Source organism: Perognathus longimembris, chromosome 22 (genome assembly GCF_023159225.1).
Source record: "Perognathus longimembris pacificus isolate PPM17 chromosome 22, ASM2315922v1, whole genome shotgun sequence".
In the NCBI taxonomy this organism is placed as follows: domain Eukaryota; kingdom Metazoa; phylum Chordata; class Mammalia; order Rodentia; family Heteromyidae; genus Perognathus; species Perognathus longimembris.
Window position 1 is genome coordinate 7540820 of NC_063182.1, and position 25043 is coordinate 7565862.

The window sequence follows — 25043 nt, forward strand, 5'->3', positions numbered from 1 at the left end:
TTGACCATTTCCCTATACGACATGCTTACGATGAATCTTTGTTTTTATGTGGGGAACTAGTTGAGCCCTTGGTCTCTACTGCTTGTCATTATGGTTTTAGTTATTATGGCTTGCATTTTGTCTGTGTTATTTGTATTTATATTAAACCCCTGGTTAGTAAACATGTTTCTGTCTTGTCACCGTTGGTTTATGTTGTAGAGTACACAGCTATTACAGAAAAATTGCTTCCCGGCTCTAGTAGCTCACATTTGTTTTAACTTCTTACACGGCACAGGATTAATTGGGACTGGGGTAGGGAGCAGGTTGAGTATGCTTGAGGCCCTGGGTTCAATCCTCAGCACCAAAAAAGTTCATTCAGGCCTTCCCTGGGGATCAGCACCAGGAAAGAAGACTCCTTCAGTGAAGGGCTGTCCTGAGGTCTCTACTCCTGTCCTCAGTCACTGTCGTCCTCGCTCTCCTCTTCCTCCGGAGCCTTGGGACCCTCTTCCTCCTCTCTCAGTCCCTCGAAGAAGTCCCCCGCGCTCCAGGCCTTGCTGCTCAGGGCCCGCAGAGGCCCTCCCTTTTTCTTGCGTCGACGGTAGTCATCCACCACCACAGCCCGCAGCTGGGCCATGTCCCAAAACTTGAGGCGCTGGTCATGGCCACTGCTGGCCAGGAAGCGGCCGCAGTGAGAGAGGGCTAGCTCCTCCACAGGCTCCCCAGTGTGCTGCCCCACCGTGCCCACCACGCGGTTGGGCAGGATGTTCACGGCCCTGCGCGGGAGAGTGGCGGTTACTGGCTGCTTGGGCTCGGCCCTCCGGTGACCCAAAGGCTGTCCCGGCTTCTCTCACCTGATGATTCCGTCCGTCGAGCCAGTGCACAGTAGACTCTCAGTCACTGGAATCATGCAGTCGATGGACTCAGCTCTCAGGGCAAAGCGATCGCTGGTGGCCCCAAAACCATTCCAGTTGAAGAGGTAGATGGTGCCTTCGCTAGAGCCACAGGCTACCTTCTTACCACACTGCAGGGAACAGGACAAGGCATGTCTGGGGAGCCACCTCAGGCTAAGCCCGTTACATACACACCCCATCCCGTCGTACCCAGCTGTACTTTCATGAGGGTGACGGACGTCAGGTCTCCCGATTGAGGCTCTGAGAGTAGCTCAAACCGGCGCCGCTTGATGTTGAAGACACCAAGGCAACCGTCCCCGCTGCGGGCAGAGCAGAGCGACAGGCTTAGAGGGGAGAGCCCTCTGGAGAGGGGGCGGGGGTGGAGGGTGGGGTGGCAGGCTTGACCCTGTACCTGGCTGTCAGCAGCAGCTTTTTGGCTGGGTCCAGAACCATATCAGCAATGTACTCTTCGTGCTGTCGCATGTCCATTAAGGGTCCCTCCCTGCGCTGGTCCCAGAGGCGGATACCTCCCGCGTCATCCCCAGTGGCCAGAACATGCTCGTCCACCAGCAGCACGCTGTTGATGGGGGCGCTGGAGACGCAGGTGAAGAGCTTAGGGGAGCACCTTTGTTGTAATATGTCCCCTGGTCCCGACTCCTCACCTCCATGCACACACACACACACAACTGGCTCTCCTTACCCATGAGCCTTGGAAATGCGTCTTTCCAGTCGGCCCCGCTCCACATTGAGAAAATGGATGGCTTTGTCCTTGGAGACGGTAACAAGTTCTGGGAGAAAAGGTGCCCAGGTCAGGGACGGCCTTCGGCCGCCTTCCCACCACCACTCTCCAGAGCCTTCTCCAGTGCTTACTCTGTCCATCTTCAGAGAAGACCACAGCTCGGCAAGCCTTGAGGTGGTGACCAGAGGACCAGACCTCCTTGGTTTCTCCTTCTTGACAGGAGTAGGAAAAGCTAAGGAAAAGGCAAAGAGGGTGAATGACCCAGACCACCGGGGTGAAAGGAGTGGAGAAACCAATGCAGGGCAACTTTCCCACCTACCCAGGAGTCCTAACACATACCTCAAGCCCAAAGATCTTAACTATGCTGTTTACCCACTTCCAGGGAGCTTCAGATTCTTATTCTTATTTCAGTACACACGAATTCACGGTGAATTTACATAGGAATTACTTGTGACCTCACACCACCCTGCCCCTCTTCACGATCCTCCAAAGCCCCAGCCTGGGAAGACAGTACTCAAATGACCTTTTATTTACCCCCGTCAGGGCTGATCTCAGCCTGGGTGCTGTCTCTGAGCTAGTTCACTGGCATCTGGCTCTCAAATCACTTTTGAGACACGGAAATGCTAAACCAGTGGCAAACTGGGAATGATGTGGTGTGCACACATAATTCCAACCACAGCAAATGTATCTCATGAGTAAAACAAATGCCTAGCATGTGGCAAGGCCCTGGGTTCAATCCGCAGCACAGAAAAGTAAGGGATGTACAAAACAAAGGCTGAACAGAGGTATTAGCCTTTCAAACATCTTTGAAGCAAGTACCAGGCCTCAGAATAGGTCCTAAAATGGGCCAAATGTATAAATGCTTAATTGCAAGTTCAGGAGAGGACTAGTTTGCTCATTCTTTTCTGTCTCAGTACTTAGCATGAGGAAGCTGCTTAATAAAAAAAAATCGGGCTGGGAATATGGCCTAGCAGCCAGAGCGCTTGGAAGCCCTGGGTTCAATTCCCCAGTGCCACATAATATAGAAAACAGCCAGAAGTGGCGCCATGGCTCAAGTGGCAGAGTGCTAGCCTTGAGCAAAAAGAAGCCAGGGACAGTGCTCAGGCCCTGAGTCTAAGGCCCAGGACAGGCAAAAAAAAAAAAAAAAAATCACAGATTAAACCCAGCACCCATGCTTGTAATCCTAACCACTCAGGAGGCTTAGATCTGAGGATCATGACTGAAAGTCAGCCATGAGACTCTTATCTCCAATTAACCTCCAGAAAACCTGAAGTGATGCTATGGCTCAAAGTGGTACAGCACTAGCCTTGAGCTAAATTGCTCAGGAATAGCGCCAGGCCCCCAGTTCAAACAAGCCCCACTACTGACAAATAAATAAATATCACATACTGGGCTAGGAATGTGGCTTAGTGGTAGATTGCTTGCCCAGCATACATGAAGCCCTGGGTTCGACTCCTCAGTACCACATAAACAGAAAAAGCCAGAAGTGGTACTGTGGCTCAAGTGGTAGAGTGCTAGCCTTGAGCAAAAAGAAGCTCAAGAACAGTGCCCAAACACTAGCAAAAAAGAAAAAGGAGGAAAAGGAGGAGAAGAGAAGGAAGAAGAAAGAAAGAAAGAAGAAAGAAAGAAAGAAGGAAGAAAGAAGGAAGGAGAAGAAGGGAGAAAGGAGAAGAAGGGAGGAGAGAGGAGAGAGGAGAGAGGAGGGAGGAGGGAGGAGGAAAGAGGATCACAGGCTGACAAAAAATACTTAGGAAGGAAAAAGCCCTGGAGGGCTGAGAATGTACTTTGGGAATGAAGTTGATGACATGTCAGATGGATCATGAAATCTTTTATAAGAAATTGCTTTGTAGAGAAGGGGCTACCAATCTGGAGGCAGACATAATATCCCTTCAAAGAGAGCAATAGGAATGAGGAGGATTCATGATGCAGGAAAGTTATATGGCTGTATCTGGAAGATAGGCCGCATAGCTGAAGTCTTAATTCAATCCTAAGAAAAAAGAACCTCCTCAGAATGGTCATGAGAAGTGGGAATCAGAGGCCCACCAGAAGGCAGTGGCTGAGGGTATAGAATGGGGATGAGCCAAGGATATGTTCTATAACACAGAAATTGAAGCAACAGGGATATGGGAAATGTAAAAAAAGGTAAAGGTTTTAGAATGACTTTCAAGTATCTGCACTGTAAATATGGACAGTAGGAGAGAATCAATAGTCATTGAATTGCTCAAGGATTTGCTCTCTACAAAATGTTATTGCCATTTTCAGAGATGAAAATATCTGCCAAAGGCCATTACAACTTGTGGGAACTTGAGATTTAAACTCATTAAATCTCGAGCTGGGAATATGGCTTAGCGGTAGAGTGCTTGCCTTGCATGCATGAAACCCTGGGTTTGATTCCTCAGCACCACATAAACAGAAAAGGCCGGATGTGGAGCTGTGGCTAAAGTAGTAGAGTGCTAGCCTTGAGCAGAAAGAAGCCAGGGACAATGAACAGGCCCTGAGTCCAAGCCTCAGGACTGGCAAAAAAACTTCATTAAATCTCATAACACAACTGTCCTAGTTATAAACCAGTGACCAGTGGCTTTCCACTGCTTCCAGCCTGTATGTCTTGGTCAAGGTCAAACATATTGAACACTTATCCTGGACTGGAGGCAGATAAAATGGAAAACAATAGACTACAGATTCCACATCAGAATAGTGTTGTTGTTGTTTTCAATTTCTGTCATAACCAACCGGGGAGCTACAATGAGCATTCTGTTTGCAAATAATGACGGAATAGGGCTGGGAATATAGCCTAGTGGCAAGAGTGCTTGACTCGTATACATGAAGCCCTGGGTTCAATTCCCCAGCATCACATATATAGAAAACCAGAAGTGGCACTGTGGCTCAAGTGGCAGAGTGCTAGCCTTGAGCAAAGAGAAGCCAGGGACAGTGCTCAGGCCCTGAGTCCAAGGCCTAGGACTGGCAAAAAAATTAAAAAAAATAAAAATAAAAAATGATGGAACAGGGAAGGGACATGGCTCAACTGCCTAACAAGTGCCAGGCCGAATTCAAACCTTAGTTCCATGAAGAAGAAGGAGGGGGAGGAGAGGGGAGGCAGGGGAGGAAGGAGGAGGAGGGGGGAAGAAGGGGGAGAAGGGGGGAAGAAGGGGAGAAAGAGAAGGAGGGGGAGAGGGGAAGGGGGAGGAGGAAGAGAAGAAGGAAAAGAAAGAAAGAATATGAGTGTATCATACATAATATACATAATAGGTATACTTCAGGGCATGGTAAAAAAAAAACAAGCTTGAAAAACACTTCTTCAGTGGAGACAAGCATTCACATAATTACACAAGCAGAGTTATGGTTTTAAAGTTTATATGAGAAAAGTACTGTGTTTGGTGTCATGGTGGCATTTAACAGTTATCTAATTTAAACTAGGAAGAAGTAAGAGATGCTGAGGATTCGTGCCTGGGTGGAAGGTAAAAATGAGGGAAAGGTATTGTTCAAGCAGAAGCAAAAGAAATAACATGCAAAGGAGCTTTGGGCTTCAAGATACATATTTTTTAAAAAGTGATGGCTCACAATCGTAATCCTAGCCACTCAGGAGGCTGAGATCGGAGTTTCCAGGCCACCCCAGGCAGAAGAGTCCCAGAGACCCTTATCTCCAATTGCTTAACCACTCAAAACCTGGAAGTAGAGCTGTGGCTCAGTGTGGTAGAGTGCTAACCTTGAGCAAAAGGGCTCAGGGACAGCACCCAGCCTTGAGTTCAAGCCCCACAACTGATAAATGGAAAAAAAGACAAAAAAGAAAAGTTGAGGATCATGGGCACAGAAAGCATAAAGAAGAGCAGGCAAAGAGAAGCCAGGTAGAAAGGGCCTTGAAAACTAAATTAAAGTTTGTTTCAAATCATAAAGCCAAATGCTTGAAATCCTAGCTACTCAGGAGGCTGAGATCTGAGGATCAAGGGTCAATGCCAACCCAAGCAGGAAAGTCTGTGAGACTCCTATCCAATTAAACCACCAAAGATCCGGAAATGGGGCTTTGTTAATTTTATTTATTTATATGTAGCCAGCCCTGGGCCTGAGCACTGTCCCTGGCTTCTTTCTGCTCAAGGCTAGCACTCTGCCACTTGAGCCACAGCGCCGCTTCTGGCCATTTTCTATATATGTGGGGCCGGGGAATCGAACCCAGGGCTTCATGTATGTGAGGCAAGCTCTCTTATTCCCAGCCCCTCATTGACAGATTTTTTTTTTTTTTTAACCAAGGGAGTAAACATCAAAAGAGGTCAGGTTAGCCTCTGGGGCTCGGTGTAATTCACTGACGGGACATGACAGGGCTGCAGATGCCTTTTGCCCTGCTACGTAGTCTGGGCACCGTCACGACAGTCCGGCTACTTTATCTTTCCAACTCTTTGTGCAACTTTTTTTTTTAATATAACTTATGTTATTGAACGAATCATTCGCACCAGATGAAGCTTGCAAACTGTGTTTCCCCGCAATAATTCTATCCTCCCGCTCGGTCCTAGCTTGAAGAGCCGGCGCCCCGGCCCCGCACCTCACTCACAGGAACACGTCGCCGTCCACGTCCCCGGCCGCCAGCAGGTCCCGGGTCGGGTGGAAGGCCAGCCCACTGGCCGGAGCCTCCAGGGCAATGTCTTCCGGCGTGTCGCGGATGCGGACCGGGGCTTCCGAAGCGCCAGGGTCCTCGTCACTCGCCTCCTCGGCGAGCCGGTCCTCACACGTGCGGTCCATGCCTCACAGGCAAACAGCCCCAGCGCCAGCCGGGCCACCCGGCTGCCGTGCCGAGGGTGGGGCTCGGGTGGGCGGGGCCGGAAGTGCGCCGGAGCGCGCTCGCGGCCGGAAGAGGTGGGCCCGACCGGGGAGGCCACGCCCCGATCGCCCTCCCCCGGCGGTGCGTGAGCCCGATGGACTGGGTAGCCTCGGAGGTGAAGCTGGACGCGCTGGTCCGCCCCCCGCCCCTACGCCGCTCCCTCCTAACGAGCGCATCCTCGGCCAGGAGGAGCTCGGGAGCCTGCAGGCCGGGCGCAGGCGGCTCCCGCCCATCGTCCTCGCCACGCAGGAGGCCGAGATCCGTGGCTCACGCCTGTAACCCAACCTACTCGGGAGGCTGAGCTGAGGATTAGAGTTGGAAGCGCGGCCAGGAAGGAAATTCCGTGGGAAAAAAAAAAAGGACAAAATAAATGAAGGTATACTCCTCTGAACGTTTAAAATACTATTTACCAAAATGAATCCCAGGAGTGTTTTGTTGTTGTTGTGTTTTCTTTTCTTTTGCCAGACCTGGGTCTTGAACTCAGGGCCCGGGCTCTGTCCCTGAGCTTCTTTTTGCTCAAGGGTAGTAGCACTCTACCACTTGAGCCACAGCGCCACTTCTGGCTTTTTCTGCTTATGTGATACCAGACCGTAGGTAGACAAGCACTCTAATTACTAAGCCACCTTCCCAGCCCCATCGTTGTGTACATTGTTTGCTGGTCAAGGGGCTTGCACACAGGGCCTGGGAGCTGTCCCTTTACTCAAGGCTAGCACTTTATCATTTTGAGCTACATAGCACCACTTTTGGTTTTCTGGAAGTTAATTGGAGTCTCATGGACTTTCCTGCCTGGGCTGGTTTTGAACACAAACCTCAGATCTGAGCTTCCCCAGTAGCTAGAATTACAGGCATGAGTCACTGGCACCAGAGAGCTTTTATCCCACAAGGCTGGGTGATATTTGAAGAAACTGAATTTTAAACGGCAGTTAACCTCCACTTCTATGGGCCCAATTTTAGTCTTTGTGTCACTGACAAAATCAGTTTCCTCAGAAGGGCCTTTTCTTGGGCTGGGGGTTTAGCTCAGTTGTAAAGGGCATGTCATGTTTGATATGCATAAAGCTCTGGGTTGGATGCCTGACATGCAAAAATGGGGCGGGGGGGGGGGGGGGGGGCGGGGGAAGCCCTCTTCTACCAGGGTGAAAATGACCAGACAATGGCTGTGGCTATGTTTAGTGACTTTCTAGCTTCTCTTGGACCTGGTGAACCCGAGGTCTTGGACTCAGTATACAGATGGGGCATTTAACCTAAATGAAGTGATGACTCCTAATAATAAATAGCAGACCAAAGTACTGGCAGTGAGCAGAAAGCAAGAAAGGGGGGCAAAATGTAATCCTATGAAGGAGAATAGGTCTACCGAGCCTGAGCAAACTTCTCAGGAGGATGAAGGGCACTAAATTGTTTCGGCATAGGAGGGGGATTCTTGTATTGTAGGACCTGGGTACACGAGTTTCAGCCTCAAGGCACTTCCTCCAGATTACTTCATCTTAGGAAGAAGCATTGCTGAAACTCTCAGGAGGGCATAATTTTTTTTTTTATTCCCACAGGTGATTTTTAATCAGATGCTTTCACAAAGAGCGGGGTCCCATACAGGTTTTACATCAGTCTGAGAAACCACGACAATGACCTTAGAAACTCCACTCTAGGACTAACCCTATATGGAACTGAATGAGTCTAAGAGTTGAGGCCAGTGATCCTTACATCCATCTACCTAAACCTAATTCTTTTTTCTCAGGGAGTCATTCTTTCCCCTCCACTGGGCACAATGGCTAATAACTTTCTACTTCTAATTTTATACAATTAGTAAATATCCTTCTTGCTGCTCTAGAGGCAGTAGCAGAGAGATGCTCGAGAAGACAAGACTGGTTAACCAATTTTAATGGAAGCAGATGTTTATGCAATAAAATTTTATACACATTCACAAACAAAACAAATTCCACCTTTCTAGGAATTATAGAAAGTAGAGAGAATACCCATGTGGAGATTTTTACTTGGAATTAAAGATTAGTATTTTGGTCTCTTCACTTCAACCCTGCAATGAAAGGAGAAAACAGGTCAGCATAATCAACTAAGCACTTCCCACCAGTCCCACAGAGGAAAAATAATGCTGTTTACCCATCAGCTTCCATCTTCTTCCTCTTCTCAATGATCTGCAAAACGAATAGTATTAAGTCTATAGACATACTGCTAATTAAGCCCACCCAAGGTCCAAAGCTGACCTCACTTTTCCGTGGTTTCTGGATCTGTGGGCCAGTGTTTGTCCTCTAGCTGAAACTCTCCCACCTCAAAGTCCACTTACCGCACTGATCTTCTTCCACTGCCGATCAAGCTCTGCCTTGTCATTGGTTTCTTTAAAGCGCCTGGTTTTCCGTCCTTCAGACATCTTGATACCATACTGGAATGCAGCCCTGAAAAGGTCCATTGAAGGAAGAAGGCATTAGAGGTTGCAAAACAGTATCAAGGTTTTCCAGAAGGTACCGTGGGCAAAGTATCTATCTGAAAATATCTCAGCAAGACCATACACTCTAACCAGTGGGAGCTAACCCACCAAAACACCACACCCCTCTTTATTCTCTGGTGTATTTAGTACCAACTCACTTGGGCAAAGCTTCCTTATTGTTCATATACTCGCTGTATTCCTCCTGGGTATCAAAGTCCCAGCGGCCTAAGGGGCCCTTCTTGTTACCCTGTGGAAGAACAGAAGAGATGTCAACAGATAAGGAATTTTAGCCCTAAATAAAGCCAGGCATTCCCTAATCCCAGTTCCTATCCTTCATAAATCCCACCCTAATAAATAATGCCAGAAGTGGAGCTGTGCCTCAAGTGGGAGAGTGCTAGCTAGCCTTGTGTAAAAAAAGCTCAAGGGCAGCAGCAGGCCCTAAATTCAAGCCCAGACCCAGCATAAAAAAAAAAAAAAAAAGATTACAAACTTAAAAATTAGCCAAGGAAGACTTAAACAAGGATCAAAGATGTAATCATATGTTTAACCACTACAGTAACTGAGAACAAGGGAAACATGTAGGACTTCTTCAGAGCTAATGACATTAGTTGAGTTTTCTGTCATTTTGCCTTGCTTACTAGCACTATTTTTTTAGCACTCTATTTTTTTTAATACAGAAGAAAACTCTGATCTTAGAATAAAATTCAGTTATTTTCTTTTTTTTGCCAGTCCTGGGGCTTGGACTCAGGGCCTGAGCACTGTCCCTGCCTTCTTTCTGCTCACCCTACCACTTAAGCCACAGCGCCACTTCTGGCCGTTTTCTGTATATGTTGTGCTGGGGAAGTGAACCCAGGGCTTCATGTATATGATGAGGCAAGCACTCGTGCTACTAGGCCATATTCCCAGCCCCCAAAATTCAGTTATTTTCTAAAGACTACAATTACTTTCATCTTCTATTTTTTTTATCTGTCAATCTGTCTTAGGCCAATGTACTGGGGCTTGAATTCAGGGCCTCAAGCTTTCTCTTGGCTGTTTCACTTAAGACTAGTGTGCTTTACCACTTAAGTCACACCTCCACTTAGAGCTTTTTTGTTGGTTAACTGGAGGAAGACTCATGGAATTTTCTGCTCAGGCTACCTTTGAACCACAATCCTCAAATCTCAGCCTCCTGAATAGCTAGGATTACAGGCATTAGCCACTGGCTCCTTTACACTTATTTTTTTTCCCAATTTTGGGACTTGAACTCTGGACCTAGGCACTGTTTCTGAGCTCCTTTTGCTCAAGGCTACAAGCACTTGATCACTTGAGCCACAGCACCATTTCCAGCTTTTTCTGAGATTAATTGGAGATAGAATCTCACCGACTTTCCTTCCCAGGCTGACATCGAGCCTCAATCCTCTGATTTCAGCCTCCTAAGTAGCTAGGATTATAGGCATGAGCCAGTGGCTTCCTTTCCATCTGGTAATGCACACTCATTTCCTAGGATGGAAGTTAAAGCCTAGTATTTTGTTACAGAAATAGACTTTTGGCCTTATTCCATTTGATTTTTTTTTTTTTTTTGGTCAGTCGTGGGGCTTGAACTCTGGGCTTGGGTGCTGTCCCTGAGCTCTTCAGCTCAAGGCTAGCCCTCTACCATTTTGAGCCACAGTATCACTTCCAGTTTTCTGGAGGTAAAATGGAAATAAGAGTCTCACAGACTTTCCTTCTTGAGCTGGCTTTGAACCGAGATCCTCAGATCTCAGCCTCCTGAGTAGCTAAGATTACAAGAGTGAGTGACTGGCGCCCGGCCCCATTTAATCTTATACAAAAGATTCAAAACAATTAAGCTGTTATGATCTAAAATAGTGATACTTCTAGATCTGCAGATGAAGTATAGTGAAGCCAGTAAATGGGAGTGGGGGAAGGGAGATATGTTAGTAACTGCCCCAAGGATAACTACACTTCATACCTGGTCCATTTTGCTATAATCCACCTCCTCGTCACTATCCACAGCCATGTCATCCATCCTGAAGACAAGAAGTAGTTAAACACATATAGTAGGCCTAGATGACTATATTTTAGCCAAAAACCTGCCCAGTTAAGAGGTTATTCTTCTTGTCAGGACCACACTCCTCAACCTCCCTCTCAGAGCCCAATAGAAGAGTTCATCCAAGCAAGAAGTTCCCTTGGGTCCCAGCAAGTCAAATCTTTATCTCATTCCCACAACCTGTTTTCCAGTTCTCTCACCCTCCCTTCCCTTCCAAGGTCTCACGTACGTGGCAGGATAGCACTCTGCATAACTGTTAGACATGCCAAAGAAATCACCCAGCTGCTTTTTGTCTTCTGGCTTCTTCAATATATGTTATGTTAAAGAAAATTACACCTCTTATAGGGAAACTTCAAGAAGGAGGAGGTCAAGGGCTAAGGGCTTCAATATGAAAATTCTTAGAAGCCAGTTCTAGATTTAACTAACAGGTCCTGTGGAGTGAAACAGAACATGGTTTTATCCCTGCCAAAATTCAGCACAGAAGAAAGCAGGAAGGCAGGCAGAATTAGAATAAATTAAGAACAGTTCTCTAAAACTCAGGAACATACATAAAGGATATGATTCAGTGCCTTCCCAACCAGCAGACCCTGCAAACTTTTCATTGATTGACTTGATCAAGTCTTTGGCAGACCCAGGACCTAGGATAAAAGAGAAATTTGCTTAGACTTTGAGCAAGTTCTCAACATCTTAACAGACATCCACCTCCCTTAAAACTTTTATTTTAAGCTAGGTGCCAGTGGCTCACACCTGTAATCCTACTCAGGAGGCTGAGAGCTGAAGATCATGGTTCAAAGCTGTGAGTTTGTGAGACTCTTATATCCAATTAAATACCAAAAACAAGAAGTAGAGCACTAGCCTTGACTGATGACGCTCAAGGACAGCACCCAGGCTTTAAGTTCAAGGCTCCCCCCTCCCCCCCCCACACACACTCACGCACCTACTTTTTTTCAGACAAGGTCTTGCCTTGTAGTCCTAGCTAAGCTCAAAATTGGGATCTTACCTCAACTCTCCAGGGTGCTGGGATTATAAAAGTATGCTTTAAGGCAATAACACCCTTTGATCTAGCAAAACTTTTTTTTTTTTTTTGGTCCAAAACCAGGGCTCTAACTCAGTACCTACCACTTTTGCTCATTGGCTAATACTGTACGAACTGAGCCATACCTCCAACCCCAATCTAACAAATTTAACCAAACTTAAGCTTTTAATGAGCCATTCCAGTTGAGATGACAATAGATTACCCAGGACACTACACCCTCAACTATGGCCAAACCTCAAAAACCTCAGGACTGGAAGGCTTTTCCCTTTATGGTCATGGGGCCTACACTCAGGGACTAGGCACTATTCCTGAGCTCTTTTACTGAAGACTAGTGATCTTTGAGCCACAGTTCTACTTCCGGTTTTCTGAGAGTTAATTGTAAATAAGAACCTCAAGGGGGGCTGGGGATATGGCCTAGTGGCAAGAGAGCTTGCCTCGTATACATGAGGCCCTGGGTTCAATTCCCCAGCACCACATATACAGAAAACGGCCAGAAGTGGCGCTGTGGCTCAAGTGGCAGAGTGCTAGCCTTGAGCAAAAGGAAGCCAGGGACAGTGCTCAGGCCCTGAGTTCAAGGCCCAGGACTGGCCAAAAAAAAATAAATTAAAAAAAAAAAAAAAAAGAATCTCAAGGACTTTCCAGCCCAGGCTGACTCTGAACTGTGATCCTCAGATGTCAGCCTCTTCAGTAGCTAGGATTACAGGCATGAGCCACCAGTGTCCAGCTGGAAGACTTTTATCTAAGAATAAATATTCCTTGCCATTGCCCAGGATGGCAAATTCACTGACTATTCCATAAAGCAAAACATAGTTCTAATGAAAACCCAGAACCAGGAAATTTCCCCATCCCACCGTTACCAGTTCTAAGCACAAGATCATAATTAGCCTAAGCATTGCTAGAGCCATACAGGATGCCGTGAATACAACCCACCTTTGTCGACATCCATGGGCTGAAAAGAAAACAAAAACCAAGGTAAGTATCACTGTATGAGACGCTACTCATCCCTATAAGTCTGGATGGATTTCCAAGCCCACCTTGTCCTCATTTCCAAGATCACTACTATCCTAGATTATTGCTGTTAATCTGATTGCTGCTGTGGAGACATAGCTTCTATAGGGGAGTCTCATACGTGGCTGTGCAGACAAGAAGGTAAGCTCTACCACCTCATCTTCCCTCAAAATTCCACACCTCACCTCATCATCCACTTTTGGCTTCTCAAAATAGCTGTGCCTCTTCTTTTCTTCTTCTCTCTCTCGGTCCCGCTCTCGCTCCCTCTCCCGATCCCGTTCTCTCTCCCGCTCCCTGTCCCGGTCTCTGTCTCGCTCCCGATCACGCTCTCGTTCCCGGTATCTCTCTCGCTCCTTGTCCCGAGGTGTCTTGGTTGTGGAAGGAACATAGTCCCCAATGTCCTCAAAAATGCTGAGAAAAACAGGTGTTACTAGCTGCCAAGTTTACATATACTTCTACTTATCTTGACCATTTCTACAGAATCTCAACACCATGACCTCCCGCAAATGTCAAATACAAGAGAGTATTCCTGGGCAGGAAATGTGGCTTAGCGGTAGAGTGCTTGCCTAGCATGCATGAAACCCTGGGTTCAATTCCTCGGCACCACATACACAGAAAAAGGCAGAAATGGCGCTGTAGCACAAGTGGTAGAGTGCTTGCCTTGAGCAAAAAGAAGCCAGGGACAGTGCTCAGCCCAAGTCCAAGCCCCATGACTGACAAACAAACAAAAAAAAAAAGAGTGTATTCCTGAGATCAGGTGCGTGGCCTAGTAGTATACATACTTCATGTCGGCCTCAGGAGGCTTCTTCTCTTCCATCTTCCCTACAATATATAGAAAGAAATCAAGAATAATCTCTTGAGGTAATCCAACCCAGCTTCATCATCCTCTCCAGTTCTGACCTTTTAAAAGCTTGTTTGAATATAGAACAAAAGCCACCCACTCTCTCTCCTGTTTCAAACCTAACCACTGCATTTTAGATAAGCCAAGTAGACAGAATTGGTATAAGCATTTGTGAATGCTCCACTGCTCCCATTTTCCTCTGCTCTTTTGTAAATCTACCAATGTCCTATAGAAGCTTCAAGAAATCATGGTTCCTTCTCGGAAATGTGGCTAATAGTTCTCTCACTAACCCTTCATATACCTTTATCCTTCTTCTTGAGCTTCTTGTTGCGGGTACCCTGCCTCAGGTACGAAAGGATCTGAGTGAGTTTGCTGATGACAATGTCATTTGTTGTCAGTGTGGTCTGGGCCTAAAAACCCCAAAAAGAAAGAAGGTTTTCCTACTGACCAGAAATCCCTTCATTTTGTCATTTACCCAATTCAACACTGACTTATAAACAGGGAAAGGAGGTGTAATAGAAAGACAGACAAAAAAGCATGCACAGAGGCCCTGGGTCGAGTGAATCTAGGACTAATAAGAAAGCCGGGGAAGCTGGGCACTGGTAGCTCATGCCTATAATCCTAGCTACTTAGGAGGCTATAAGCTAAGAATTGCAGTTCAACACCAGCCCAAGCAGGAAAGTCCATAAGACTTTTACCTCCAATTAATTATCAGAAAACTTGAAGTGGAGCTATGGCTCAAGGTGGTAGAGTGCTAGCCTTGAGCAGAAAAGCTCAGGGACAGAGCCCAGGCCCTGAGTTCAAACCCCACAATAGAAAAACTGGAGGGAGGGAGAGAAGGAGGCAGGCCAGGGCAGCTGAGAGAACAGAAGGGAGGCATAGTGAAAAAAACTAAAATGTCCAGATATTGTAGGAGCTCAGAAGCTCATGGAAGAGATTTTTGTTTTTATTGTAAAAATAAAAAACCTCATAATGCTTCTAAACAGTGGTGATAAGCGATATTTGTATTTAAAAAAAAGTCTTCCCTGGACATGTGTAAAAACCGTAATGGAAGCTGGAATGGAGAGATTAGAGGGTGATGGATGGCAAAGAGTACAAGGTTTCATTGGAGGGGTGAGGAAAATAACTTTGATTGTGGTTGTGATTACAACTCAACAAATGTACTTAAAACTATCAAAAGGTGAATTACGTATCACGCAAATTACATCTCAATAAAAACAAGGTAACTATACTAGAATGGATCTCAGTGGGAATAGGAAAGACAATTGGGGTCCTTTTTCAATAGTTGTAGCAAGAGACTGGGGCACAAACTAGACTGTTATTGGTAGGGATGAGGAAAAGAGAAGTGGGTTCAATTGAGACTTCGGGGGTAAGCACTGAACTGAATCTGGTGATATGGTAAATGAGGGACACGGCAGAGGTGGATTCCCAGGTGTTACTCACCTCCATGGTAGGGCAATCGGCCTTGCTACGGATAAGTGTGGTGGGAATATCTGTGTCAGCATACTCATCGTCCAGGTCTACCACATAGGCCATGCGGCCTGGCAGGAACAGCTCATTCCGCTCATAGGCTTTGCTCTTAAAAAGCATACGGTAAACATTGCGGCCTACACAAAGGGGAAAAGTGACAAATAGACAATGAGAACCTTCTATAACAGCAACCATTATCGAGTGCTCCCCTGTGCCAGATACCAGGCCAAATACTATTACACTTTGCTTTAGTCAGTCTTTACAATAACTTTAGGAGATAAGCATTATTACTTTTTACTGAGAAGGACACTAAGGCTGAAAATTAAGTAATTTACCTAGTCAGATAGCTACAAACAGAGAAAAGAAGAGGACCCAGGCTGTCTAATGGGACACAGGCAGTTTAACCACAAAGCCTGGGTTCCCCTTCATTCTATGTTGCCTCTTCAAGGACACTATGCCCACATTATTGAGGAAGGACGGGGCTTAATGTAATACTAATGATAATGGAAAAGAAACAACTACACTATAGGCTCAATAATAGGGGCATATTATATATTTATATTTATATACATTTTATTTCTCTTTCTAAATAATCCCAAGGTAAACATTAAGGCAGTTCTTACATATGAACAACAGTAAACAAAGTCAACTGCTTAAAATCACACACCTACGGTGATTTTATGATTCAAATCCAGGTCTCGGATGTCATACTCTGAGTTTCCAATCCCTTCCTCCCTCCCTAAGCCTTGACCTCAAATACCTGTAGTCTGAGGAGACATAAATAGTGTAAACTATGTACATGTCTGAGTTACATTATAGTACTTTCTGGAAACTAGCTGGTTTGAGGGTCAAGAAAAGAGGAAAAGAAGCTGAAAGAGGAAACATATCTTGTTGACACCATTAAATTCTCTAAAATCTCACCAAGAATGCATCACTAGTACAGAAACTCTGAACTTACCAAGACGTGTTTTAAATTCAATTTTGTTCTCAGGATCCTCATCTTTTCTAAAAAGACCAAAAAGATTTGTTGTTGTTAAATATGTTCCTATTTTAGGCCCCAGTTGTCTAAACTTTCAAGCCTTCACTATGAACTTACTTAGTTTCCTTTTGAGGTTTTTCCATCAATTCCTCTTCTTCTTTCTCTTTGCTGGCAATCTCAGCTCGTACCTAGCAAGAAAACAGTAGGGTTCTCACATTCATTTACTTTATATACATTAACTGTACTACACTGTACATACATCCACTGTACCACACTATGCCAGGTAATAAGAATACAATTGTATGGGGCTGGGGATATAGCCTAGTGGCAAGAGTGCCTGCCTCGGATACACGAGGCCCTAGGTTCGATTCCCCAGCACCACATATACAGAAAATGGCCAGAAGGGGTGCTGTGGCTCAAGTGGCAGAGTGCTAGCTAGCCTTGAGCAAAAAGAAGCCAGGGACAGTGCTCAGGCCCTGAGTCCAAGCCCCAGGACTGGCCAAAAAAAAAAAGAAATGCTACTTGTAGACCAGAGAATCAGGACTATGGGGTGTCCCAATAAGAGCCCTCAGATTTCTAGTATTACTTCCTACCTGCTCACCAGAACTCACCTTTTGAAGAAGAGCAAAATCCAAGCCTTTCACCAAGTGGGTATGTTCCATGTCACCACCCAAAAATTTGGACTCCTGGATCAACTGTCTTCTCTTCTCTGCAGCTGATTTGTCCCTGTATACAATGAAAAAGGGTACTTTAGAAAAGTGTTTTCTAAATGGCAAGTGTCTCTTGAAATGAGTTAGAATAGGCTCCAGAGAAGGGTAAGTAGAAAAAAAGGGTTCACACTGTGATGAGACTCTGAGTTGCTGAGAACCAAGCCTTGGTCCCCTGGTACTCACGCTTCGGCTGTGGGGCCCACTGCCCTATAGTTGGCTGTGGTGCTAATCAGCTCCGTTTCCTCATAATCTTTGTTCACACCATCTCTTCGTTCCTTGGCACGGTCCCGGTACTTCTCTGCTAGTTCTCTCTCTCTCTCAATTTCTTGTTGGCGTAGCTTAGCATAATAACTAATGAGAGAAATCAATTATGTAAGGCTCACCAGCTACTATCTCAGAGTAGCTGCTGCTCCTGACACAGCTTCTTAGTATTTCCACCCGGCTATAAATGTTCTCATACAACTGCACATCACCTGCTGACGGTCCTCAAAACCAGAACGACAGTTTTTTCCTGGTCACAGATTTCAAGTGCTTCCTTGGGACATTCCACCTACCTATACTTATAGAGTTGTTTAATGTCTCCTAACGCTACAGATTCTTTAATAGTATGAGACATTCCCATACAACCTAAAAGTTCCTAAATTTTTATCTTTTAAATTTCAGTTGAAAAATGAATTGTTCTTTTCTCTCCATAACCTAGAAAATAAAAAGGCAAAAAAGTAGATCCAGAAAATTTATATAATGATAGTAGAAACTATAAGTTGGTGGTGGTTACTATATGCCAGGCACTGGTGCTATATGCTTACATACATTATCAGTTAAAAATTATAAGAGCTGGTGATATTCGACAAAGGAGCTAAAGACATACAATGGAAAAAACATAGCCTCTTCAACTACTGGTGCTGGGGAAAACTGGACAGCCACATGTAAAAAACTCAAAGTAAACCCTAGCCTATTACTGTGCACCAAGATCAACTCAAAGTGGATTAAGGACCTCAACATCAGACCTGAATCCCTGAAACTACTGAAGGACAGAGTAGGAGAGATGCTAGAACTTACAGGCACAGGTAGGAACTTTCTGAATATAGTCCCAGGGGCACAACAGATAGAGGAGACTCTCGACAAATGGGACTACTACAAAATAAAAAGTTTCAGCACAGCTAAAGACATAGCCACCAAACTAGAAAGACAGCCAACCATATGGGAAAGGACCTTCACCACCACAGCAATAGACAAAGGCCTAATATCTGTCATCTACAGAGAACTCAAAAAACTAAGCCTCTCCAAGCCCAATAAACCAATTAGGAAATGGGCAAAGGAGCTAAAAGAGACTTCACAGGAGAAGAGATAAAAATGGCAAAGAAACATATGTTGAACATTTCAACATCCCTGGCAGTAAAGGAAATGCAAATAAAAACAACCCTGAGATACCACCTCACCCCAGTTAGAATGGCCTATACTCTGAACTCAGGCAACAACAAATGCTGGAGGGGATGCGGGGAAAAAGGAACCCTTCTCCATTGTTGGTGGGAGTGCAAATTAGTACAACCACTTTGGAGAACAATATGGGGGTTCCTCAAAAAGCTCAGCATAGACATACCTATGACCCAGCCATACCACTTCTAGGCATCTATCCTGAACAACAAGTCTCAGGATATCATAAAGACATCTGCACATCCATGTTTATCACTGCACAATTCACAATAGCCAAAATATGGAAACAACCCAGGTGCCCCACTACAGATGAATGGATCCAAAAAATGTGGTACCTATACACAATGGAATACTATATAGCGATTAGAAATGATAAGATATTGGTATTCGCAGGGAAATGGTCAGAACTTGAACAAATAATGTTGAGTGGGACAAGCCTAGAACACAGAGAACAAAGGGGCATGGTCTCCTTGATATATAACTGTTAGGGTGGGGGAGGGAACAGTAGAGACCAGGTCTGTGAAACCAAAAAACTTCTTTACAAATGGCATTTCCACAGGTTTGGGTCAGCGACCTTACATTATGTATAAGCAAAAACAACTCCAAGAGAAGGACACAGGAGGATTCTATTGATGTTACATTTAAAGTTCTAGGTGAATTTCCTTTGGCGAACGCTACAGTGTTACTGTATATGATTTTGGTACACTGGGTATTGTATATATGCCTACCTGATCTAGGGAAGGGAAAGAAAAATGAGGGTGTAAGATATCATAAGAAATGTACTCACTGCCTCATTATATAACTGAACCCCTTTGGCACAACACCTTGACAGCAAAATTTAATTAATAAGAAATTTTTTTTTCAAAACTGGGGCTGGAAATATGGACTAGTGGTGGAGTGCTCGCCTCATATACATGAAGCCCTGGGTTCAATTCCTCAGTACCACATATATAGAAAAATCCAGAAGTGGCGCTGTGACTCAAGTGGTAGAGTGCTAGCCTTGAGCAAAAAGAAGCCAGGGACAGTGCTCAGGCCCTGAGTTCAAAGGCCCAGGACTGGCCAAAAAAAAAAAAAAATTGTAAGAGTCTAATAAAAGGTTTTTTTTTAATCATTATCTATATCTTATCCATGGATTATTATAAAGGTTCAACAAAATAGATTTATCTAGCTAGAGACTTAGAGACTGATGACATCAAAATATAAGCAGGCTGAATCCCAAAGTCTATACTAGCATTTTATCACTGTTCTCTAAGAAAAAGAAAACCTCAAAACAATAAAGGAAAACTTCAATCTACTCCTTTCACCCAAAACAGTATCCACCTTAAAAAGCAGCACCTTCCCACCATCCCCTCACCTTTTCTTTTTTCTCCTTCGTGCAGCTGGGTCTTCATCCTCATTGTACTCTCTTGGCATCCTAGAAGATACAAAAGATTCATGGAGAGTAAAATATTGCCTCAGCCCTAGAAATCACAAGAGGCTTTGAAGACTGAAGAAAAGAAAGCCTAGAATGCGAGCCAAAGCAACAGTATCAATCAAGCAGAAATACAAGTCAGCATTTGTAGGTAAGTAGTCCTCACACTTCCAAAAGCATCCTAGGCCAGGCACTGGTGACTCACATCTGCAATCCTAGCTACTTAGGAAGCTGAGAACAAGAGGACTGCAGTTTGAGGCCAGCGGGGAAGTAAAGTTCTTCTCAACCTATATTTGGTGCGGTGGCATGCACTTGTCATTCTAAACATTATGGAAGACTGAGATTAGGGTGGATTGTAGTGCTAGGCCATCGGGCAGAAAAGTCTGAGAGACTGCTTCTATGAAAGGGAAGGTGGAAGCAGTGGCCTATGGTCAGGAAGAAAGGAAGCAACACCATAAGCCAAAAAATAACGAGTGAAAAACAAGATGGGAGACATGGTTCAGGGGTACCACACCAGCTTAACAAGTATAAGGCCCTCGATTCAACCCCCAGTACCATATTCACCTGCTCTGAGGAGTTTCATAAACTTGTAGGAGCCTACACTGACATTATATATCTCCAAGTATTTGTCACAGAGTGTGCAGGGCTACAACAAGCTGACATAGCTGTCAATAGCAGCAGCAATGGCGCTGATACTAAAGTAGCCCCTAGAATCGAACCCTGAGAAACAGAACCCAAGGCATCCCAGTCATCATTGGAGCTTCAACATTCACAGGAGAAAAATCAAACACAGGCTTCAAAAAAAACAACAAAAAAAACAGACTTGGGCTAGAGGTTTAAGTGTAGAGCACCTGCCTGGCAAGCACAAAGCCTGAGTTCAAACCCCAGTGCTGCTACAAAGAATGGGATAGGAAGGAATAAGGAAGGGCATGGGAGAAAGATAAGATCACTTACTCATGGTGACGTGATTTAGAAGGTGGTGCAGAGGTGGGTGCAGCCCTTGGGGTCATGAGAAGTTTCCTGAAGTCTTCATTGGTAAGTTTTGATCTAGAAGAAACACCAGAGATTTTAAAAACTAGCATCCAACAGGAAACGAAACTTTAATAGAAACCAGGAAAATACAAGTCCTTTTAACGCATTAGTGTTTACTAAAAAGCTTAATGAATCAAATATAAATGAGAACATGGGCAGTGGATCCACTTGTAAACTGCTAAAGGGAATGTGAACCAATCTGGAAAGCAATCTGGAAGTATTTATTAAAACTAAAGTGCATGTACTGTGTGAATCAGTAATGACGTTTATCTCTATTTAACCTTGACAATTACTTTCACATATATACAAGAAGTTTCTAAAAGAGGTTCAACAGTAGTCTGAAAAATAATAAAGATGGAAACAATCTAAATATCTGTTAGAAAATAACAATACACTATGATGGTATTTCTCATCTGTAGGAAAAAGTGCTGATGGTCTAAGAAGTAATTTTAATTAGCATATTGACAAGGACTCCTTTCTTAAGACTACAGTAGTATTTTTTTGATTATCTTCTAACTAGAGCTTTTCTTTGTACTGCTGACTCGTCTCAAAAAGGAATCCTGCTATCTAAAACTAACACATTTCTGTTACATAATTCAACTATTTCTATTTTACTTTAAAACCAGTTCTTGGGGGGGGGGATGAAAGGTGGGAGAAAAATGAGGGAGGGGATAACAAGCTTGACAAGAAATGTACTCACGGGGCTGGCAATATGGCCTAGTGGCAAGAGTGATTGCCTCGTATACATGAAGCCCTGGGTTCGATTCCCCAGCACCACATGCGTAGAAAACGGCCAGGAGTGGCACTGTGGCTCAAGTGGCAGAGTGCTAGCCTTGAGCAAAAAGAAGCCAGGGACAGTGCTCAGGCCCTGAGTTCAAGGCCCAAGACTGGCAAAAAAAAAAAGAAATGTACTCACTACCTTACATATGTAACTGTAACCCCTCGGTACATTCACCTTTACAGTAAAAGTAAATTAAAAAAAACAACAAAAAAAAAAAAAAACCAACAACCAGGGGCTGGGGATATGACCTAGTGGCAAGAGTGCTTGCCCCGTATACATGAGGCCCTGGGTTCAATTCCCCAGCACCACATATATAGAAAATGGCCAGAAGTGGCGTTGTGACTCAAGTGGCAGAGTGCTAGCCTTGACCAAAAAGAAGCCAGGGACAGTGCTCAGGCCCTGAGTCCAAGCCCCAGGACTGGCCAAAAAAAAACAACCAAAAAACAGTTCTCTTCCTAGTTCTAAAATTCAGCTTTGAAAGGCTGACAGTACCACTCTACCACACAGGCCTCACATTTTACTATGGAGGACATGTGCTATATACTGTATATAAAACACTGTCTAATGCAGTCATGGCAAGTTTTTTTCTTTCTTTTCTTTTTTTTTGTCAGTCCTGAGGCTTGAACTGTCCCTAAGCCTTTTTGTGCTCCAGGCTAGAGCTCTACCACTAGAGCCATAGCACCATTTCTGGCTTTTTATGTGATTAAATGGAGATAAAGACTCTCACAAGGACTTTCCTGCCTGGGCTGGCTTTCAACCTCGATCCTAAGTTCTCATTCTCCTGAGTAAGTAGAATTACAGGCCTGAGCCACTGGCACCTGGCTTACACTGGCCTTCTTAAATAAGTGTTCCAGTAAAATAACTTGAATACATTTTTACAGGTACAAAATCAAAAGCATATAAACTTTGTATATTGTAGCAGTGGTATAACTGACATAATTGATGCATGCATGAGAATTTTATGTGATACATGATTATTTTAGTTGATTAAAGTATTTAAATATAAAAAGAGAATGCTGTTAAGTCAATTTATTGAGTCCTCCCATTATTGATACCTAATCAAGCGGTCTTTCCCCAATCCTTGATATCTAATAAAGTTCTTCTTCCCTCCAAGGAACTTTATTAAAACTGTAAATATAACAAGACTTACAAAAAGGGGGCTGGGGATAAAGCCTAGTGGCAACAACATTTGCCTCGTATACATGAAGCCCTGGGTTCGATTCCCCAGCACCACATATACAGAAAATGGCCAGAAGTGGCGCTGTGACTCAAGTGGCAGAGTGCTAGCCTTGACCAAAAAGAAGCCAGGGACAGTGCTCAGGCCCTGAGTCCAAGGCCCAGGACTGGCAAAAAAAAAAAAAAAAAAAAAAAAAGACTTATAAAAAGGGAGAGACAAGAAAAACAAGTGAGGGCTTATAGAAAATTTCCAAGAGAAACAGAGGTATTAGGGGGCTTGACTCTGGTAAAACTGGGTTCCACAAACTAAGGACAAAGCCTAGACAAAATAAGAGTTTAAAGCCAGGTTCTGGAGGCATAGGCCTATAATCCCAGCTACTCAGGAGGCTGAGATGTAAGGATAAAGTTTGAAGCCCACACGGAAAAGCCCACAAACCTGGTTCTGGTGGCTCACACCTGTAACCCTAGCTACTCAGGAGGCTGAGATCTGAGGATCGTGGTTCAAAACCAGCCCAGGCAGGAAAGTCCATGAGACTCTTATCTCCAATTAACCACCCGAAAACTGGAAGTGGCGCTGTGGCTCAAGCGGTAGAGAGATAGCCTTGAGCTAAAGACCACAGGAAAGCACCCAGGCCCAGAGTTCAAGCCTCACGACTGACCAAAAAACAAAAAAACTAGGCCTTTTCCTATTAGAACTTCCCCTTTTGTAGTATGTCCAACCCACTTTATGGTTCCAAGAGGGCCAGGTAGTAGTAGAACTTTTGACCGTTCTTGTTGGCAAGCTTTCCCCAATCCTTGATATCTATTCATTCATTGTTCAGCTCACTTCCATGGTCCTTTGGAACAAAATACTCACTGGTGGAAAGAATGAGGATCATCCACATCATGGCCATCTGGAGCCAAAGGGTTGGAGAACGGTTCACCTAACAAAAAAGAACTCACATTAGTCCAGTTCTTGCTGGGAATATGGCCTAGTGGCAAGAGAGCTTGCCTCATATACATGAAGCCCTGGGTTCGATTCCCCAGCACCACATATATAGAAAACGGACAGAAGCGGCGCTGTGGCTCAAGTGGCAAAAAGAAGCCAGGGACATGTTCAGGCCCTGAGTCCAAGCCCCAGGACTGGCAAAACAATAAATTTTTTTTAAATCCAGCTCTTGTGTGTCAGTCCTGTACAAAATCTGGGATTATAGCAGTAAACAACACAGAAGGCAGGCAGCAAGAACAATGATCATACAAAGTATGATCTAAAACAGGAAAATGGAGTGACCCGAGCACAAAGAGGAGGTTCTTCAGGCTCAGGTGGAGGATCGGCATTTTCCTAAAAAGCACATCTGAAATACTACATCAAGAGTTCCAAGAGCTGGGCAGACCTGTAATCTCAAGGGGGGGGGGGTGCAGAAGGGGCTGGTAAGGTGGGAGAATGGAGCGGCCAACCAGGGAAACCCAGCAAGACTCCCGTTTCAAAAACAACAAGTCGGACGCCAGTGGCTCACGCCTGTCATCCTAGCTACACTGGAGGCTGAGATCTGAAGATCGCAGTTCAAAGCCATCCCAGGCAGGAAAGTCCGTGAGTGTCTCATCTCCATTTACCCACCCGAAAACCGGAAGTGGCCCTGCGGTAGAGACGAAGGTCTGAGCTGAAGCGCTCAGGGACAGCGCCCAGGCCCAGAGTTCAAGCCCCGCGACCGACAAAACCAAAAACGCTGTGACGGGGGAATGGGCACGTTTTACTGTCTGAGTAAGGGAAAGGTGATGGTGGGGCTTTGAAAAAGCGCCCGTCGCCACTTAAGAAGCGAGAACGAAGCTCGCAAAGACCCGGTGTGGTGGACCATGCCTGTAATTCCAGCTAATAAAGAAGCAGAGACAGAGCGCGAGGGTTCGAGAGCAACCAGGGCAAAGCTGGTGAGCCCCAACCGCCGACACCAAAACAAAACAAAAAAAGGAGCACCACGTAGTGACCGAGTCTGCAGCCGCCTGGCCGCTCCGCAGGCCCGAAGGCTCCGCGGGGCTGCGGGCGTCACCCAACCCCGGCTCAACCCCGGCCAGGTCACACGCGGCCCGTGGGCCCAGCTCTGCGGCGCAGCAAGACGCAGCTGTGGACCCGAGTGTCTTACTGTCTCGCTCCGGCATTTTGTCCGCGGACCTTTCCACGGGACCGAGGCTCCGGTAACAAACCGACGGCGTCAAGCCTTTCCCACAATCCACCTCGGCACGCGCAGAGCTTCCGGTTCCGCCCCCTCGCTCGGGTCGCCGACGCCTACCATGCCTTCATGTCATTGGCTAAGAT

The 25043-nt window shown here is 45.3% G+C and overlaps 2 protein-coding genes across 2 annotated transcripts; both read right to left on the reverse strand.

Annotated features, from left to right (window-relative positions):
• Positions 1 to 25: 25 nt before the first annotated feature.
• On the reverse strand, positions 26 to 6395 carry Wdr55 (WD repeat domain 55). The gene is made up of 7 exons (XM_048331519.1): positions 6149 to 6395; positions 1740 to 1840; positions 1570 to 1657; positions 1282 to 1461; positions 1090 to 1189; positions 831 to 1000; positions 26 to 752 (listed from the first exon to the last, which is right to left on the reverse strand). Exons 1-7 carry the CDS (start codon positions 6334 to 6336, stop codon positions 434 to 436), a joined length of 1146 nt encoding a protein of 381 aa, XP_048187476.1. The 5' UTR covers positions 6337 to 6395; the 3' UTR covers positions 26 to 433.
• Positions 6396 to 8270: 1875 nt separating this feature from the next.
• Positions 8271 to 25008, reverse strand: Ik (IK cytokine). The gene is made up of 20 exons (XM_048331511.1): positions 24871 to 25008; positions 23610 to 23676; positions 20719 to 20811; positions 19708 to 19767; positions 17103 to 17270; positions 16821 to 16935; positions 16327 to 16397; positions 16189 to 16235; positions 15204 to 15367; positions 14062 to 14170; positions 13702 to 13741; positions 13105 to 13330; positions 12842 to 12860; positions 11435 to 11513; positions 11105 to 11185; positions 10798 to 10855; positions 9008 to 9096; positions 8709 to 8817; positions 8525 to 8559; positions 8271 to 8441 (listed from the first exon to the last, which is right to left on the reverse strand). Exons 1-20 carry the CDS (start codon positions 24884 to 24886, stop codon positions 8414 to 8416), a joined length of 1674 nt encoding a protein of 557 aa, XP_048187468.1. The 5' UTR covers positions 24887 to 25008; the 3' UTR covers positions 8271 to 8413.
• Between the last annotated feature and the right edge of the window lie 35 nt (positions 25009 to 25043).

Bases quoted from the DNA above. Each gene is read 5' to 3' on its own strand.
- Ik (XM_048331511.1), bottom strand. The intron at 17,271-19,707 runs GTGAGGGGATGG...TTCTCTCATTAG, and splicing joins CGAAGGAGAAAAAAGAAAAG to TTATTATGCTAAGCTACGCC. The intron at 16,936-17,102 runs GTGAGTACCAGG...CATTGTATACAG, and splicing joins GTGGGCCCCACAGCCGAAGC to GGACAAATCAGCTGCAGAGA.
- Wdr55 (XM_048331519.1), bottom strand. From the start codon at position 6,336: ATGGACCGCACGTGTGAGGACCGGCTCGCCGAGGAGGCGAGTGACGAG. The intron at 1,658-1,739 runs GTAAGCACTGGA...CTTTTCTCCCAG, and splicing joins CTTCTCTGAAGATGGACAGA to AACTTGTTACCGTCTCCAAG. The intron at 1,190-1,281 runs GTACAGGGTCAA...CTCTGCCCGCAG, and splicing joins AAGCTGCTGCTGACAGCCAG to CGGGGACGGTTGCCTTGGTG.